The sequence below is a fragment of the Paramacrobiotus metropolitanus genome, unplaced genomic scaffold (genome assembly GCF_019649055.1).
Source record: "Paramacrobiotus metropolitanus isolate TYO unplaced genomic scaffold, Prichtersi_v1.0 Parri_scaffold0000061, whole genome shotgun sequence".
Lineage (NCBI taxonomy): Eukaryota > Metazoa > Tardigrada > Eutardigrada > Parachela > Macrobiotidae > Paramacrobiotus > Paramacrobiotus metropolitanus.
In genome coordinates, this window is record NW_026570281.1 from 779,416 (window position 1) to 793,928 (window position 14,513).

At 45.6% G+C, this 14,513-nt stretch overlaps 3 protein-coding genes across 7 annotated transcripts; 2 read left to right on the forward strand and 1 right to left on the reverse strand.

Moving 5' to 3' along the window:
* The first annotated feature begins 918 nt into the window (after positions 1 to 918).
* Positions 919 to 4,296, forward strand: LOC129593293 (copper chaperone for superoxide dismutase-like). 4 transcript variants are annotated; one of them, XM_055489531.1, is made up of 9 exons: positions 919 to 1,034; positions 1,100 to 1,200; positions 1,265 to 1,340; positions 1,422 to 1,557; positions 2,176 to 2,364; positions 3,106 to 3,166; positions 3,311 to 3,474; positions 3,571 to 3,857; positions 3,930 to 4,296. In XM_055489531.1, the coding sequence occupies exons 1-8, from the start codon at positions 983 to 985 to the stop codon at positions 3,686 to 3,688; spliced, it is 897 nt and encodes a 298-aa protein (XP_055345506.1). In that variant the 5' UTR covers positions 919 to 982; the 3' UTR covers positions 3,689 to 3,857; positions 3,930 to 4,296. The 4 variants fall into 4 exon arrangements, with proteins under 4 accessions (XP_055345506.1, XP_055345509.1, XP_055345507.1 ...); XM_055489534.1 differs by having other exon boundaries at positions 2,184 to 2,364; positions 3,930 to 4,294; XM_055489532.1 differs by having other exon boundaries at positions 1,422 to 1,553; positions 2,184 to 2,364; positions 3,930 to 4,079.
* Positions 2,910 to 4,512, reverse strand: LOC129593295 (uncharacterized). The gene is made up of 3 exons (XM_055489535.1): positions 4,304 to 4,512; positions 3,902 to 4,041; positions 2,910 to 3,821 (listed from the first exon to the last, which is right to left on the reverse strand). The coding sequence occupies exons 1-3, from the start codon at positions 4,389 to 4,391 to the stop codon at positions 3,780 to 3,782; spliced, it is 270 nt and encodes an 89-aa protein (XP_055345510.1). The 5' UTR covers positions 4,392 to 4,512; the 3' UTR covers positions 2,910 to 3,779.
* Positions 4,513 to 5,651: 1,139 nt separating this feature from the next.
* On the forward strand, positions 5,652 to 14,331 carry LOC129593398 (uncharacterized). 2 transcript variants are annotated; one of them, XM_055489687.1, is made up of 9 exons: positions 5,932 to 6,242; positions 7,036 to 7,244; positions 8,008 to 8,238; positions 9,729 to 9,949; positions 10,008 to 10,207; positions 10,583 to 10,774; positions 11,032 to 11,178; positions 11,578 to 11,674; positions 11,823 to 14,331. In XM_055489687.1, the coding sequence occupies exons 3-9, from the start codon at positions 8,015 to 8,017 to the stop codon at positions 13,913 to 13,915; spliced, it is 3,174 nt and encodes a 1,057-aa protein (XP_055345662.1). In that variant the 5' UTR covers positions 5,932 to 6,242; positions 7,036 to 7,244; positions 8,008 to 8,014; the 3' UTR covers positions 13,916 to 14,331. The 2 variants fall into 2 exon arrangements, with proteins under 2 accessions (XP_055345661.1, XP_055345662.1); XM_055489686.1 differs by lacking the exons at positions 5,932 to 6,242; positions 7,036 to 7,244 and adding an exon at positions 5,652 to 5,868.
* The last annotated feature ends 182 nt before the right edge of the window (positions 14,332 to 14,513 follow it).

Below are 14,513 nucleotides of genomic sequence, written 5' to 3' on the forward strand. Positions count from 1 at the left end.
GTGTAATCACTTTTATTATTGTCCAATGTGGATTGTGGACGGTCACATCGGTATTAATTTAACTATTAAGTACGTACGCTGGACGTTCTCTGCAATATACAATACATCAGCGCAACCACTGTGCCCACATTCCGAAATTATTAATTATGAGTCAATTTATGACCAATTTCTGCTCAACTCAGCAGAATACAGCGGTAAACCTTTCCTCAGAAAGCTCGTACGACTGATGGTGAGTAAACTCAGTAAATAATGTACAATACATGTCGTTGTGTCGGTTGTGATGCCGACCAACAGCCTTGAGGTTCCTGAATCGCTGTTCAGAAAATGCCGGGTATCATCATGCAAGGAAACCGATGCCGCGTCGATGCAGCGAATGTATCGAAAGCGGGAAATACGTAGCTCTTCTTGTTTCTACATGCAAACCAGGACATTAAAGACTGCGATTCAAATTGGGAATAAAGTCCCCGAAAACTTAAATTGCCGCATACAAAACGGTGCTAGCCCGGAGGAGCGAATGCAAGCTTGGTCAAGATGTCCGCACTCGCCCATGCACATTGCCGAAATCGCTACGTCCTGACTTCTATTCTTGACCATTCATCTGATCGATTCCGGCGCAACATGCCCGGCGAGTTGGTATGGCCCGCAAATTCCCTTACGCTTGACTTTCCTCAAAACTAAGCAAAAATTAATCCAAGTTTAGCGGAACATCAAGCTTCATTAAGCCGTTTCCGGAGCGGCAAGTTTGACCGCCACCGGCACCAAGTTTTGGACTTTTGATGCGGACGCCGGACGCTGGGGAGCAGCCGGCAGCGTACAGACACACTCCACACAGGCGGCGTCCAGTTGTACGCGCTGTTCATTAGGCCGTAAAGTCATAAGTTGTTACTTAAATGTTACTTGTTCACTCACTTGTTCACTCAAGAAACTCACGTTATAAATATTTTATAGAGATTATTAATTTTGTCAACTGTACGCACTATTTATGCGTAGTCATATATACTCATATTGGTCACATTGCAAATTATTCCGCCGCAGTACGTATTACTGTCGTTGCACTTGCAGCTTGCTCCATCCTCACACGGCCACATTATACTTATAGTCCACAGTCACACTCTGCATACAGAATTCCATTTCGTTGCGAATTTTCGCACAATGGACATGGATAGTTCTGACAGCATTCCGGAGAGCCCATTACGCACTGTAATCTATTTCCTTATTCTCCTGTTGAGCTTCGCACAGATTGCGAGTCATATCTCTTTTGCAGAATATGGAGTTCGCCGTGGAGATGTCGTGCCAAGGCTGCGAGAGCACCGTGCGGAAGGCGCTGGAGAATGTCGCAGGTGATAGATCTACTCGGGTGCAAGGCGAAGTAACTGGTGCGCGACACGGATGCAGTATTTTTTCTGTGTTCGATTGACCAGGTATCAAGGTGCTGAGCGTAGATGCCGCGGCGGAGCGTGTGCTGTTGGAGAGTGCGCTGCCGTCGACGCAAGTGCAGCAGCTCATCGAACAGACAGGACGCCAGGCTGTTCTCCGCGGAGTGGGTGCTCCGGGTCGGTAATTATTTTCAGCTTCTGTTAAACTAATTTTATTCTTCTCCTTTTGATCTCGCTTTTTTACATCGCCATAGACCACAGCAGATTTCGAGGCGTCTGGGTTTTTGAGATATTTTTGTCGCTGTAAAACTGCTGTGTCATGCAGTCAGCGGTGTTGAAAAATAAAAGCAATATTTCGACAGCGTCAGTGTTTGCTGTTTACTGCAGGTTTTGTTTTCTAGTTTCTGTCGAAAAGACCTTTCGAAGTTATATTGAACTTTGATTGTTAATTAATTGTTACCAGACGATAATCCTTATATCTGTATTCCCTCTTATGAAGGTTGCAGTTTTTTACATTTATGATTTGTCGCAAAGTTGATTTTGCTGACTGTCTCAGTGTTCCCTACCTTTACTATTACATGGAACAGAAACGTTGTTGCTAGAAAATGAGTGTGTTTTCGGAGGAGTTGTGTAAATTCTTTCATTGGGTATTTTTGCAGTGAGTCCGCATGTATAAGTCGGGTATACCATTTGTAACCGTATTATAAAATATTGATGGTGAAATATGGAGATCACTCCAGTAAATTAAGTATTACATTTTGCTAGAACATTTAAAGAAGGGCATACCGACATGCGATAGTTCTTTAGGCCAGCAGCTGGGCGCTGCTGTGGTGGAATTCTACGGCATCGGCGGTGTCAAGGGCGTGACGCGCTTTGTCCAGTTGGCACGGGATCGCTGTATAATCGACGGGACGCTGGACGGATTGAGTCCCGGCCGACATGGATTGGCCATCTGCGAAAATGGAGATCTTAGCCGCGGCTGCGAAAGGTATGTATTATTGCGGCGTATCCCTTTTTTGTGGTATACGATAAAATGCGCTGATACTTGCACGTTTGTTTTTCTTGCGCTTGCGAAACAAATAGCCATGATTGAATTCTTTTCTGGTCAAAATTCCACGCAAGATAATTTCGTGTCGTGTGGCTGCCTTGGCGTGACCACAGCTGTGCATCCCGCATCTTGGCATATTATGACATCTCTTCCCTCTTGAGTAAAATTATGGTTGTAATTTGTAATCCAGTGGCGCCTGTATTGATTCAGGGCGTTCGTTTTTGTATCGGACAGAAGCAGGAATTGGTGTGTGGGTTTTAATTAATTTGGGTTGCTCGTATAGTCGTATGGTTGCAGTACGGTAACGCCGCCGATGGATTTTGTGTTTTAAATTATGCAAGATACGTTCTCTGATTAAATTTTTTATGTATGAGTATGTAGTAATTTAATTTTTCACTTCTTTTTACTTCAAAAATTGCGCAGTTTCTACTTCGTGAATTTTACACCTGACTTGTAAGTGAGCTTGTTTTCGCTGTTGTTTTTTTTTATAAACTGATGCTCGTACAGTCGCACATCTAGAATATATCATTAACATACATGTATTATGATAATTATTGTATATCTGTTACTAGTACAATATCTATAACATAATGGTTTAGCCGGAGGCCTGAGCGTATGGTTTTATACTCGTATAGCTAATACATATTTCCGCACGCACTTGTTCCTGTGTCATGTTTTCAGTGTTGGCGATCACTATAACCCGGAGGAATCTTGTCATGGCTACCCCGACAGCCCGCACGCTGTAAGTAACACAGTGACTTATGTGTGGTTGGCCATCAACGCCTTTTCCTGCAAAAACTGTGTCATTTGCGTATCGTAATGCCCATAATTGACCGATAACCGGGATGGAACGTGCCTCATTAAACCTTCACCGCATTTGTTACAGCACGCCGGGGATCTGGGGAATATTGACGCGGATGCCGGCGGTCGGGCCGCCTTCCGCCTGGTCAACCGGCGACTGAACATCTGGAATGTCATTGGCCGCAGTCTGGTGGTGCACGCCCGCGAGGACGACGGTCGGACCCCGATCGATGGCAATGCCGGGCCAAAGTAAGAATCATCCGCAACGTAATTTGTCGTTAATCGCATTCACAACGACGCATCGTTCGTCATGACTAATGCCGGCCAATTTGTCGTCTGGGATAGGATTGCCTGCGGGATCATCGCCCGTTCAGCCGGGATCATGGAGAATACCAAGAAAATCTGTAGTTGTAGCGGGCAAACGTTGTGGGAAGAACGGGATAATGTCAAAAAGCAGTCGTGATCTGAGAACGAAAATTTTTATTTTTGCCAGTTTTCTCGTCATTTTTGCTGGCAAATTCCAGCTGTTGTGGTTGCATCATTTCCGGTGGGATTTAAATGTTCATTCTGCCTTCTTCCGGTTTGGGAATGTGATGCTGCCAAGGCACAGTGAACGAACTCATTAAAAAATTGTAAGTGTCTCGAGTAAACGCATCGATTCTTTAATTCGGCTTACTTTTGTGAAGTGCATGTTGCGCGGATAGGCGCTGGTGGGCAGCATGGCCCTGCTGGGAGGATACTTGCCATAGTCGTTGCTGGTGGTGCGATAACCGGCGATGTTGAATCCCGCTCGGCTAATGCCGTAGGTTGTCGGGTCTGTGTATCAATATAAAGAAAACGGGTTAAATGGAGTTGCGTTGCCTAGAGTGTTTTCTCCGCTGTTTACACTGGTTTTTACGGACATGCGCGGTTGACATAGCGAGTGTCTAGTAGTCTACTACGGCTGATGGGGGTCACCGGGTGACACTTCCGGCTGCCGTTCCCCTGTGACTCATCAAATGCCACTTCGCGCTGGATAGTACGCCTGTGCAGTGTGCGTGTGTGGATGCAGTTTTAAAATAATTGTTAACGAGCTTACCGTGTATGCTGGACAGATTGGTCGGTAAGGTTGGCGTGAATTTCCGGGATTCGTACGGGTTGATCCATGGTTTATCCTTGTACAGCATGCTAACGTCGATTTCCCAAGGGTCACTATCTGTTCGTTGAATGCGGATAAGGCCTTTAGGAGTTGGGACTGATTGTGGACGTGGCTTGCAGAATATAGACAAAAACAAAAAGGTGTGCAGTTTACTTATAGATTGCAAATGCAGAAAGATCGTTTTCGTTGCTACGCTGCCTGTGCATACGACAAGATCGATGCATTGCATGGACAATGGCCGACTACAAGGACCTCGAGTGCGATAGAATACTGGCAGTTTATTCGTCCTAATAGCAATAATAATAAACGTTTTTCGCAACTGCTCCTCTGATAACATTTTTATATTCGGAGGGTTTAATTAAAGTATTGATTAAGTAAATCAAAGCAACATAATCAAATCAAAACGACAATTTATATAATATGTGTACAAGTAACTGAAGTAAGTACAATTTATACTCCAATTCATACTCTCCAAAGGCGATAAAACGAGAATCTAAAACATTTTTAAAAACTGAAAAGAAACATGGTTATGCAACAAGCACAGCTTCTAGATCTCATATTCTCGTGCGGCCGTAATTGTACAGTATTTGTTTAACTGTTAAAAGATGCGTATAACAGATGTATTAACTGGTAAGTACTCTCTCGCTCGCCACAGTAGCCCCGCGGACGGTATTTAATTTGAGCATCCGTGTTGTGCTCTCCAGAAGCGATTACCGTTATTGATTACCACCGGCAGTGGTGCTCTATTTTGGAAAAGGTAGAGCGATTTTGGTAATTGCATGAATTACAAGGCCACATGGTTTCGATGTTTACTGTGAAAAGTGTTGAAGATGCAGGCTAACGTAAGTTACCAGACACAGTGACACTTACATTAGTTTTTGCGGAAGTTGACAGGAATCTACAAAGCCGCGCCCCGTGTAGGTTTGTATGGACAATGGACATCGGTCAATCACTTGATCCGCTATGTATTTCGAAATAATTGCACTCGCACAGTTCTGGCGTTTTTATCGTACCACGGTACCGGTAACCGGTATCTCCGAGTCAAAAGGACTGCACAACTTCAGTATTATAAATTAATTTATTTCAAAATACTATTTGATGAAAATAAAGAGAATCTATTGAATCTTAGTTTAGAAAAAAGAAAAGGAAATCACAGGATAAGAAGGATAAAGTTCAATAACTACACTTACTACAGCTTTGACAACGGTGCTCTGGTGTCGCCACCTGCATCGCTGCCAGAGCGAGCGAGCCACAACACACTTCTGTCTGTGCACAAACGCGTTTGCAAGTTTGCACTTTGCAGTGCATTTTATCAGCCAGCAATCTTGCAATCCGTTGAATTTTTACAAGTTTGACGGCATAGTTCTCCAAGAAATCACAACACGCCAGTTTGTTTAAGGTTTGCTACTTGATCCGTAATTATTGCACTCGGTTCACTTTATCTGTCTCCTTTTTGTATTATTCCCGTGGTATTGTGGATATATTTATCGGACTGAATTTGGCAGGTGAGTGTGCTGCCGAGCGCCGTTGTAGTGTAGCGAGAATATGAAAATCTTATCAGCCGCGGTTAACGTTGTCACGGGTGGTGTTTACTTTTTGCACGGTACGGCGCAGTTCTCCCGTGGAACGTCGCCACTGACAGTTAAAGGTGTTTGTTTTGTTGGCGGCGAGTGTGTTGTTAAAAACGTTGGTATTGTTTCCGTGATGGAAGATTAGGGAGATACAGAGATGCTTCCACCGCGGCGTCCGCCGAACAGAAGGCGACAGTGGCCTTCAGCGTTGTTTGTGTTGTCACTCGTCAGTGTTATGACGCGCCGATACGATGCAAACCTGTTTTGTACTGATTGTGAATACGTTGTTGTGCAGCTACATCGATGCGGTGGGGGTAGAGATGGGCAAACTAAAATTAGTCGACTAATTAACGGTTAACTTCGGTTAACCTGACCAAAACTAAAAAAATTAGTTTAACAAACTTTAGTAACTAAAAAGTTTAGTCAGAAAGTTTTTAGTGACTAAATATTTTAGTCAAGTCGATTTTAGTTACTATATTTCCACGGTTAACCGGTTAATCGCAATTGTGAGGTTAGTGCAGCGACAAACCAAGCCCAAATGTACAGAATAAATTTGTTGGTGTATTACACACCTTCCCTGTACTCGGTATTTCTCTGATGCTCGCCTAAAGTAAGACATGGCGAAACTACGGGTGGACGACTCCAGCAGTACAAGGGGATGTGTGAAACATGTTGATTTACGGCTATAAATCCCAGTGTCTGAGTGAGCCGGACTAATTTTAATGACTGACTGCACATACGTACAATGTCATGCACTACTAGTATCCTTCAATCGAGGAACACATTTTTAAAGACAAATTTATTGGTTCTCATCAGTGAAATAAATTTTGATTCCGTGTGCGCAACAAAGTTTTACAAACGACAATAGCCTGGATGCAGTGAATTACACTCCTTTTGAAAGCGGAAAAATTTATTTTTAGTCTCGGTTAACTTTGGTTAACCGGTTAAAAATTTTAACCAACTTGTGGTTAACCGCTAAGAAATTTAGTCGCCAACGTTTAGTTGACTAAAAGTTTTAACCAAGTCAGTTTTAGCAACTAAAACTTTTAACCGAGTTTTAGTTTAGTTTAGTTTAGTCAGTTTTAGTTTGCCCATCTCTAGGTGGGGGTTCTGTCACTTCTGTGTTCTCCGCTGAAAAGCTGTAAATTATCTTTTATTTGCGCCTCCGACGGTTCCCATCGGAAACATGTAGAATCAGAGAATTATTAATTGTAATGCGAATTTTATTTCTCATGGAATTTTATCGATTATTTTTTGTTGTGGTGCGAAGAAAAGAACATTTGAGAAAAATGAGAAGGCGATGTTGATCTGTACGTATAAACACCTGGACGCTACAGATATGTAGAAATCCGGATTTAATTATGTACCGTTTCGTCAGAAAAATACTCGTATCCATTTCCAGTTTTCAAGGCCGCATTCCAGGGCTTGGTTAGTTGAACGGTTTATTCGATTAATATGATTTATTAACAACTTGCTTGTAAATTAATAAGATTAGTTAAATGTGAACAGCATTTAGTTTCGGATGAGTCGCCTGCCCTGACGGCATTTCGAGTGATTGGATCCATGCCAAAATCGATGAGTTTGAATTTTAAAACGGAAGAAAGAATTAATTGCGCATGGATTAGGTCAAATTACAAATTTATGTGTACAGCTGTTATTGTCCATAGCAGACACCACACGATTGTTCGTTTTTTCAAAATTCAGCAAAATTTTTTATCTTCTGATAATGGTGAGTAAGTGATTAAAGAAGCGGATTTCTCATACTTACATAAGTAATAATTCAAGCGTTAAGAAATATTTGATTCCATTAGCTAAGCATTGGTTGAGAAATATTAGCATTAAGATGTAAAAGTACCTATTTGTCGGGCGAATTACTTTACTACGTAACAATTTGCTAAGAAAAAATTTTGAACAGCAAAATAGACGGTATTAAATTGGAAAATATTTAATATAAAGATGTGCCATTTAAACTGTTCCACTGTGTGACTTTGGCGTTGATGATTTAAGTTCTGGAACATTAAAACTATATTTTGATAATAAGAATGCGAACTGGATTGTGGTTTGTGTTAACAGTGTGACGATGGCGGAGTTGCAGCAGCATCCTCAGCAGCCAGCAGCCTCGGCGGCGGGCGATAAGCGGGCTCCGCTGGCCAACTTCCTGGCCGGGTTGGATGAGTTCAAGACGCCGGTGGAGGCCATCAGTGAGCTGCCCAAGCATGAGAAGATGGACGGCAACGGCTCGTGGACGGAGGCGGAGATGGAGAGCGAGCTGCTCTACTGGGTCCAGCGGTACCTTGCGCACCTGTAAGTGTGCATCACTTTCGCGAAACTAAACGCGCGCAGCAATTATCCCGCTATGCTTCGTTGGTCGAGAGTTTTTTTCCTCTAAGCTTCAAGCGTGCACTTCGCTAGACTATGTAATTTAGGACTTTACGGCTTTCTTCGCGGTTGAGCGGGTTTTTTCGAGCACCCATTAGGTGAAGTTTTTTATGATTGTTTCCTTTTTTAAACGTATGTTTGGGATGATTTCATGCTTTTTCAGGTAAATGTTTCTCCGTCTTATGGTTATTGACGTTTGTTGGTGATTTTTTCGAAGGATTTGGGTAAAGGCGCGTTGCGCTCTGCCTCCGAACTAGAGAAAAACACCCAAAATGCGGAATAATTATCATTAATTATTGCAGCAGTCTTTAATAGTTAATTTTTGTAACATTTATTTATTAGTAAAATAAAAAGCTTATCCGTTTATAGCCTTTCTGGAGTTATATATTGGTTTTAATGATGGTTACTGTTTATTTTTTTACTGAACGGAAAGCTTCACTATACGCTCATAATTATTGGAAAGAATTTAAAGTATACTGGAAGTGTCCGGGGCATCACGCACGCATTCGCTCAGTTTTGTTAATGACGAAGAGATTTCCTCCGCTGCATATGTGGGTGGTAGCTCCTTCCTTGACAGTGGCAAAATAGTGGTTAGATGTTTAGAGGGTAAACAGTGCTGCATAGTAATCCGGCTGTGTGAATTGAATTTGGGCTTTGTACGGATGCTGATGCAGTGTAGCTTGTGTAGGGGAGAAAGGCGGCCAAGTGTGGCCGGTTGGGGAAATTAACATAAACAAATATGTAGACTATGTCCCAGTATGGCTTTTTTAATTCACTGCGGCCCCAGTGTCCGACCAGCTGCCATTCAGACATGTGTGATGCTGCGAACCCGGCTGACACACGATATGATGATAATCCGATGAGGATTTGTCCGGCTAATCTCTTGTAAAACTTAATCGGATAGGGAATGAAGTGTATCGTTTGCGCACTGGCACCGGTTTTGCAGAAAGAAAAAATTATCAATGACTTACAGACTCGTGTTTGTGCGAAATTGTCGATTTTCTCAGAGAATTAGGGGATACGAATCGCTGCATTATTATTTTCTTTACGAAGTTCGATTGCAGTCTGCTTACAGTTGGCAAATGACTCGTTGCCTTTGCAATTTGTATGTTTTATTACTGATTTCGTTATACATAGCTAGCGCCTAGCACGGTTTCACATATTACAGATAGTGTGCCTGTTATAAGGAAAAGATAATGCATAAAAAATCGGGAATTATTTGCTGTGTGACCTGGGCGGAGTTTTGTACTGAGTCGGAATTTTCTGCTCACCACTATTAAGCAAACTGTATCAAATTTTAAATAAAACGCTAATTTTGTTAAAAAAAACGCGAATATAGCGCTTTTGTTACCGTAATATAGATGAAAGGGAATAGTTTGTTTTACCAGTGAAACGAGCTGTTTTCCATATCTCAGCGGATGCCCAGTGGAATACGCTATCCCCTGCGCCCGTGCTATAGTAACGGAAGTCTTCGGCGGGGATTTCCGCGTAGAGAACTTTCACGCCATCCCCTCACAGCTCGCGAAAATTGACCCCACGGACGGTGCCGACGATGGAATACGCTTCTATCCCGAGCCCCATCACAACGGCAACGGCGAAGTGGGTGCCCTTCACAATGGGAAGAATTCCCTACCTGGTACGAAATACGGTGCCTTATAGTGCTCCGATGAAAATGTGATAGTGTGGCTTCGTAGTGGTGTCAGCGAAGAACCTGTATCAGCATGCTGTGGAGAAGGCCATCGAGTTGCTAACACGCTGGAAAGAAAATCCGCCCCGACTGGAACCGGTCATGCTGCCACATAAGGTGTCGGTATACGCCACGCGAAATAAACGGCCCGGAATGGAGGATCGGCATGTAGTTATCCCGGATTTGCGCGCCACGATGGATCTGAAGGTTGGTCTCCTTTTTCACATATTTCTTCTTTAGTTAATGCTTTGTCAGATATCTCTATTCGTCATTGTATTTTGAAAGTTTTTATTTCAAGTTTCAGAGATCTTTTTTTAAAATTTGTGAAACTTGATGTATTGTTGTGAAATTTTATGTTTGACCGCGCTGCTTAGTGCTTAGCACTAAACTTCTTAAACTTAATTACGTTTTTGATACTTAAGTATCACATGGATGGGTGCATGCCGCATGGTGTGTTTGTTTGTGCAATGTGGATGTGCGCGATGGAGGTTTGATGTGTTTACCGAGACATTAGGGCTTGACAAGTGGGTTAGTGGTTTGTTGACGTTGTGTGTGCAGTCTGTGCATTGTGTGCGTTGGCAGGGCATCAAGGAGCCGGTGAGTTTCTACGCCGTGTACGACGGGCACGCCGGTGCGGTGGCTGCCTCCTACTGCGCCGCCCATCTACATCGCCTGATGGCCACCAGTCGCTTCTTCGACAACAACGTCCCCGAAGCGCTCGTGGAGGCCTTCCAGGCCACCGATGACCTCTACAAGGAAAAGGGATTGCGGGATGTGAGTGCTTGAACATTTCAGTAGCGCGTCTTCGAGCATTTTCAGCCCCCTTTGTTTTCTACTTTACATTTCTTTAAATTGACTTTTGCTAAGAGTCGGCATTGTTAGTTAGCGTTTTCCCTTTTTTCGCGTTACTACTTTTTGGTTACCATTGTGGCCAAGAACGGACTCTGCACCGCACTATGTTGATTGCAATATTCGGCTTCTGAAGTATGAGAAGAAGGATGTGTTTTATGAGGCTTGGTTGTTTTGTGTAGAACGATTACAGTGGGACGACGGCGGTTGTGGCTGTGATAAACGACAACAAGCTGCACATTGCTTGGGTGGGCGATTCGGAGGCGGCCATCGTGCAGAATGGGCAGGCTGTCAGGCTGGTGGAGCCGCGGCATATCGCATCAGACGAGGTATGGCCGGGGCTGCTAAAAATGATGTCCCGTTGTAATACAAAGTACTTGCTGTCTTCGGACTTTGCTTGCACTCTGCATTTATAAGAAAGGGCGATTTTTTTTAACAGCAGAAGAAACCAAAACCTTCAGATCTATTTTTTTCGAGTGGGCATCCTGAGGTGCCCAAGAAAGATAGGAAAATAAGTTCACCGAATTATTTATCGTCGTTTTAATTTGTAAATATATTCTTGTCTCTTTTTTTGTAAAATGTAACAGTTACGAATGGGGACATGATGTGCCGTGCAGTATGATTATAAAGTTATCGTTTGTATAAATGTCATAAAACTATAAGAGATACGATTTCTTAAGATTTGGCAGTTTCCGTCTGATAAATAATGCTTTTTATTGTCTTTGCAGGCGGAAAGAGCCCGTGTTACGTCGGAAGGTGGCACGGTTATCATGAATCAGGGTGGCTGGCGTGTGGGTGCCATCCTCACTGTTACACGAGCGATTGGTGCGTTGACTTGGCATTGGATTTCTTGCTGTACCTAAATATGACGATATTCCCGTTTTTATTATTTTAATATCCTTTTGTCCGCTACGGTAATACTGTTAGGCAGAGTTCTTTCCTGGGTTTCACAAGCTTTCGTTAATAATAATAGGTGACAGCACTCTGAAACCCTACGTGACCGCCAAACCCGACGTGCGCACCCTGGAGTTAACGGGGAACGAAGATTATCTGGTGATCGCCTGCGATGGACTGTGGGACGAACTGGATCCGGTGGGCGCTATGCAGGAGACCAACCGCTTCCTCCGCGAACACCCCGACAGACCCCTCGATGTGGCCAAGGCCCTGGCGGAGAAAGCCCGCAAATCCGGGTCGATGGACAACATCACCGTCCTGGTTGTTATGCTCAAGCCCTTAGAGCAAGTCCTCGAGGCGGTCCGCCAGCAACCGGAGGCCATCGCACAGGCGGAGGCGGCGGACGGCGGGGACCTGCTGGGGATAGGAATGGGACCGAATCTCAGCAGTTCCCCCGATGAGTTTGCCGATCTGGTGGACAGTACAGATTTTAGCGAGATGAACAGTGGGCCTAACCCGTTTGAGGACACGCCGCTGGATGCCGATCAGAGTGGATTGGAAGCCAGTGATCAGGCGGCCACAGCCGATACTGAGTGGACCTACCAGAAGACGACTGACGATCACCAGGACAACCCGACGGCGGTGTTGCACGCCCTGGATGAGGCCATTGGGGAGCCGTTGCTCAGTTTCGAGGAAGAAGTCCCGCCAACGCAGATCCATCCTTCCAGTTCGGCGGTGGTGGAGGCCGGGGGCCCGGCATTTGTCGATACCCCGGCGCACAATGTGCAGACCACCACCGTTGCAGGATTAATTGAGCTGCAGCGGAAGGAGGAGGAGAAACGCGCGGAGAAGGTGCCAGAGTTTGTGAAAGTGTTTGAGCCGGCTGCTGAGCAGAGCCTGCCAGAGCCCGCGCCGGCTGATGCTGTGGCAGATCGGACAGTAGATGAGAAGCCCGCTTCCGCAGATGTCGTGCCGGAAGTGGCTCAGGTAGTTCCTTCGACCGAAGCTGCTCAGCCGACTAAAGAGACGAGAGAGAAGACACAGCCGTTGCAGAAGACCGCAGCGGCGACAAAAGCAGCGGGTAAGACGCCGCCCACCACCAAGCCCACCCCCAGCATGCGCTCAATGAAGACGCCGGCCGCCACCAGTCCCAAGAGCGCCCCGACACCGACCACGAAATCCGCCGACAGTCCTGTTGGGAAATCCACGGGGGTGAGTAAAGCGGAACCAACGGAGAAAAAAACCAGCACTGCAACGCCTCCCAGTGCTGCATCGAAGCGTGCACCCGCAACGGTGGCCACGCCTCGACCTGCTGCGACACCGCGGACATCCGCTAGGGAGACTGTGAAACCCGTAGAAGCGCCTAAAACGCCCCGCCCGTCGGTCCCCAGAGCCGCAACTAGTGTGGCAGCGAAAACTATTGGAGTTCCTTCGGCGACGCCCGTAGCGGCTAAACCTTCAGCGACGGCACCGAGTGCTTCACCCACAACGAAACCCGCGACAGTACCAGCAGTTGTGGCGCCTAGCGATCCTGCTAAAAAACGCCCGACACCCAGTACACCGCGAGCTGCAACCACTGCGCCGCCGAAACGCTCGATACCGGTCGCGACGAAGGCCCCGGCGGAAAAGAAGTCGGACGCGGTGCCGGAGGCTGCCGGGGAGCCATCCAGCAACGAATCAGTGAAAACGACGGCGCCAGCTACTAAACCGCGGGCTATGACAGTTCGAAGCACCGCTCCCGCTCCCCGGAAGGCGCCCGATACTCTTCAGGCGGGTGGGGATGCGGCCAAGAAGAGTCCGGTAACGGAAGGTAGCAAACCATCGCCGACAACCCGCGCAGCGTCGGCTCGCACTCCGAGTGCCCCCTCGGCGCGGTTATCGAGTAAGGCGACCGCCAAAACCTCAGAAAGTGTCGGCAGCCGCCCCCTGAACGGCACCGGAAGCATGGCCGCCCCTAAAACCAAGCCGGCGACTCCGGCCGCTTCGGCGCGCAGTGCGCCGGTGAAAAAGACCGCAGATACGAAGAAAACGGCGGCCGCGGTGGGTGGTGCTGCTGCAGTAAATGGGAACGCGAAGGAGACGAAGGTCAATGGTATTCGGGAAGAGAAAAGTGCCGCGGAGGCTGCGCCCTCGCAACCGGCCAATGTCGAGGAGAATACCGTGGTGGGTTAGAAGGAACACCGAAGAGTTTTGTTAGTTTTTGTTTTGCTCTCGATTGTGCGGGTGTTCGACTGTTTCAGCGAGTGGATCGTTTTAAGGGGGGCGCGTGCGAGATGCTCTTCGACATCGGCTGTTTTTAATCGCTTTTTCTGCATGATTTATACGGGGTTTTCTGTGGATAGAATTGGAATGGTTCGGAATTTGTGGGAAATGATTGCTGGGTTGTTGTGCGAAGGCGTTTTTCGCTACCAGGTTTTTTTCTTGTTTGATTTTTTCATGGGTTAATGTGTACATGTTATGGCAGCTGTTTTTGTTCGTTTTAGCCATCGCGATAGATAATTTTAGCGATGGATTTCTTCTCGCGGTTTTTTTTGAGTGAATAATGTTTTTGCTGATTTAATGGTAACAATAAAAACCTTTTTTATGAACTACACTGGTTGTTAACTTGTTTTCTGGTTTTAATAAAGTAATCAGTGAAAAGTTAGGTGATTTGCACTAAACGGCTTATCTTGAAGCGTTCAGGGATGCAAAAATCCGCAGTAATTTAGCGAATGCAGACATTAATTGCTCGTGAGTCGTGGGTTATAAAATAATGATTATTGCAGTTTGC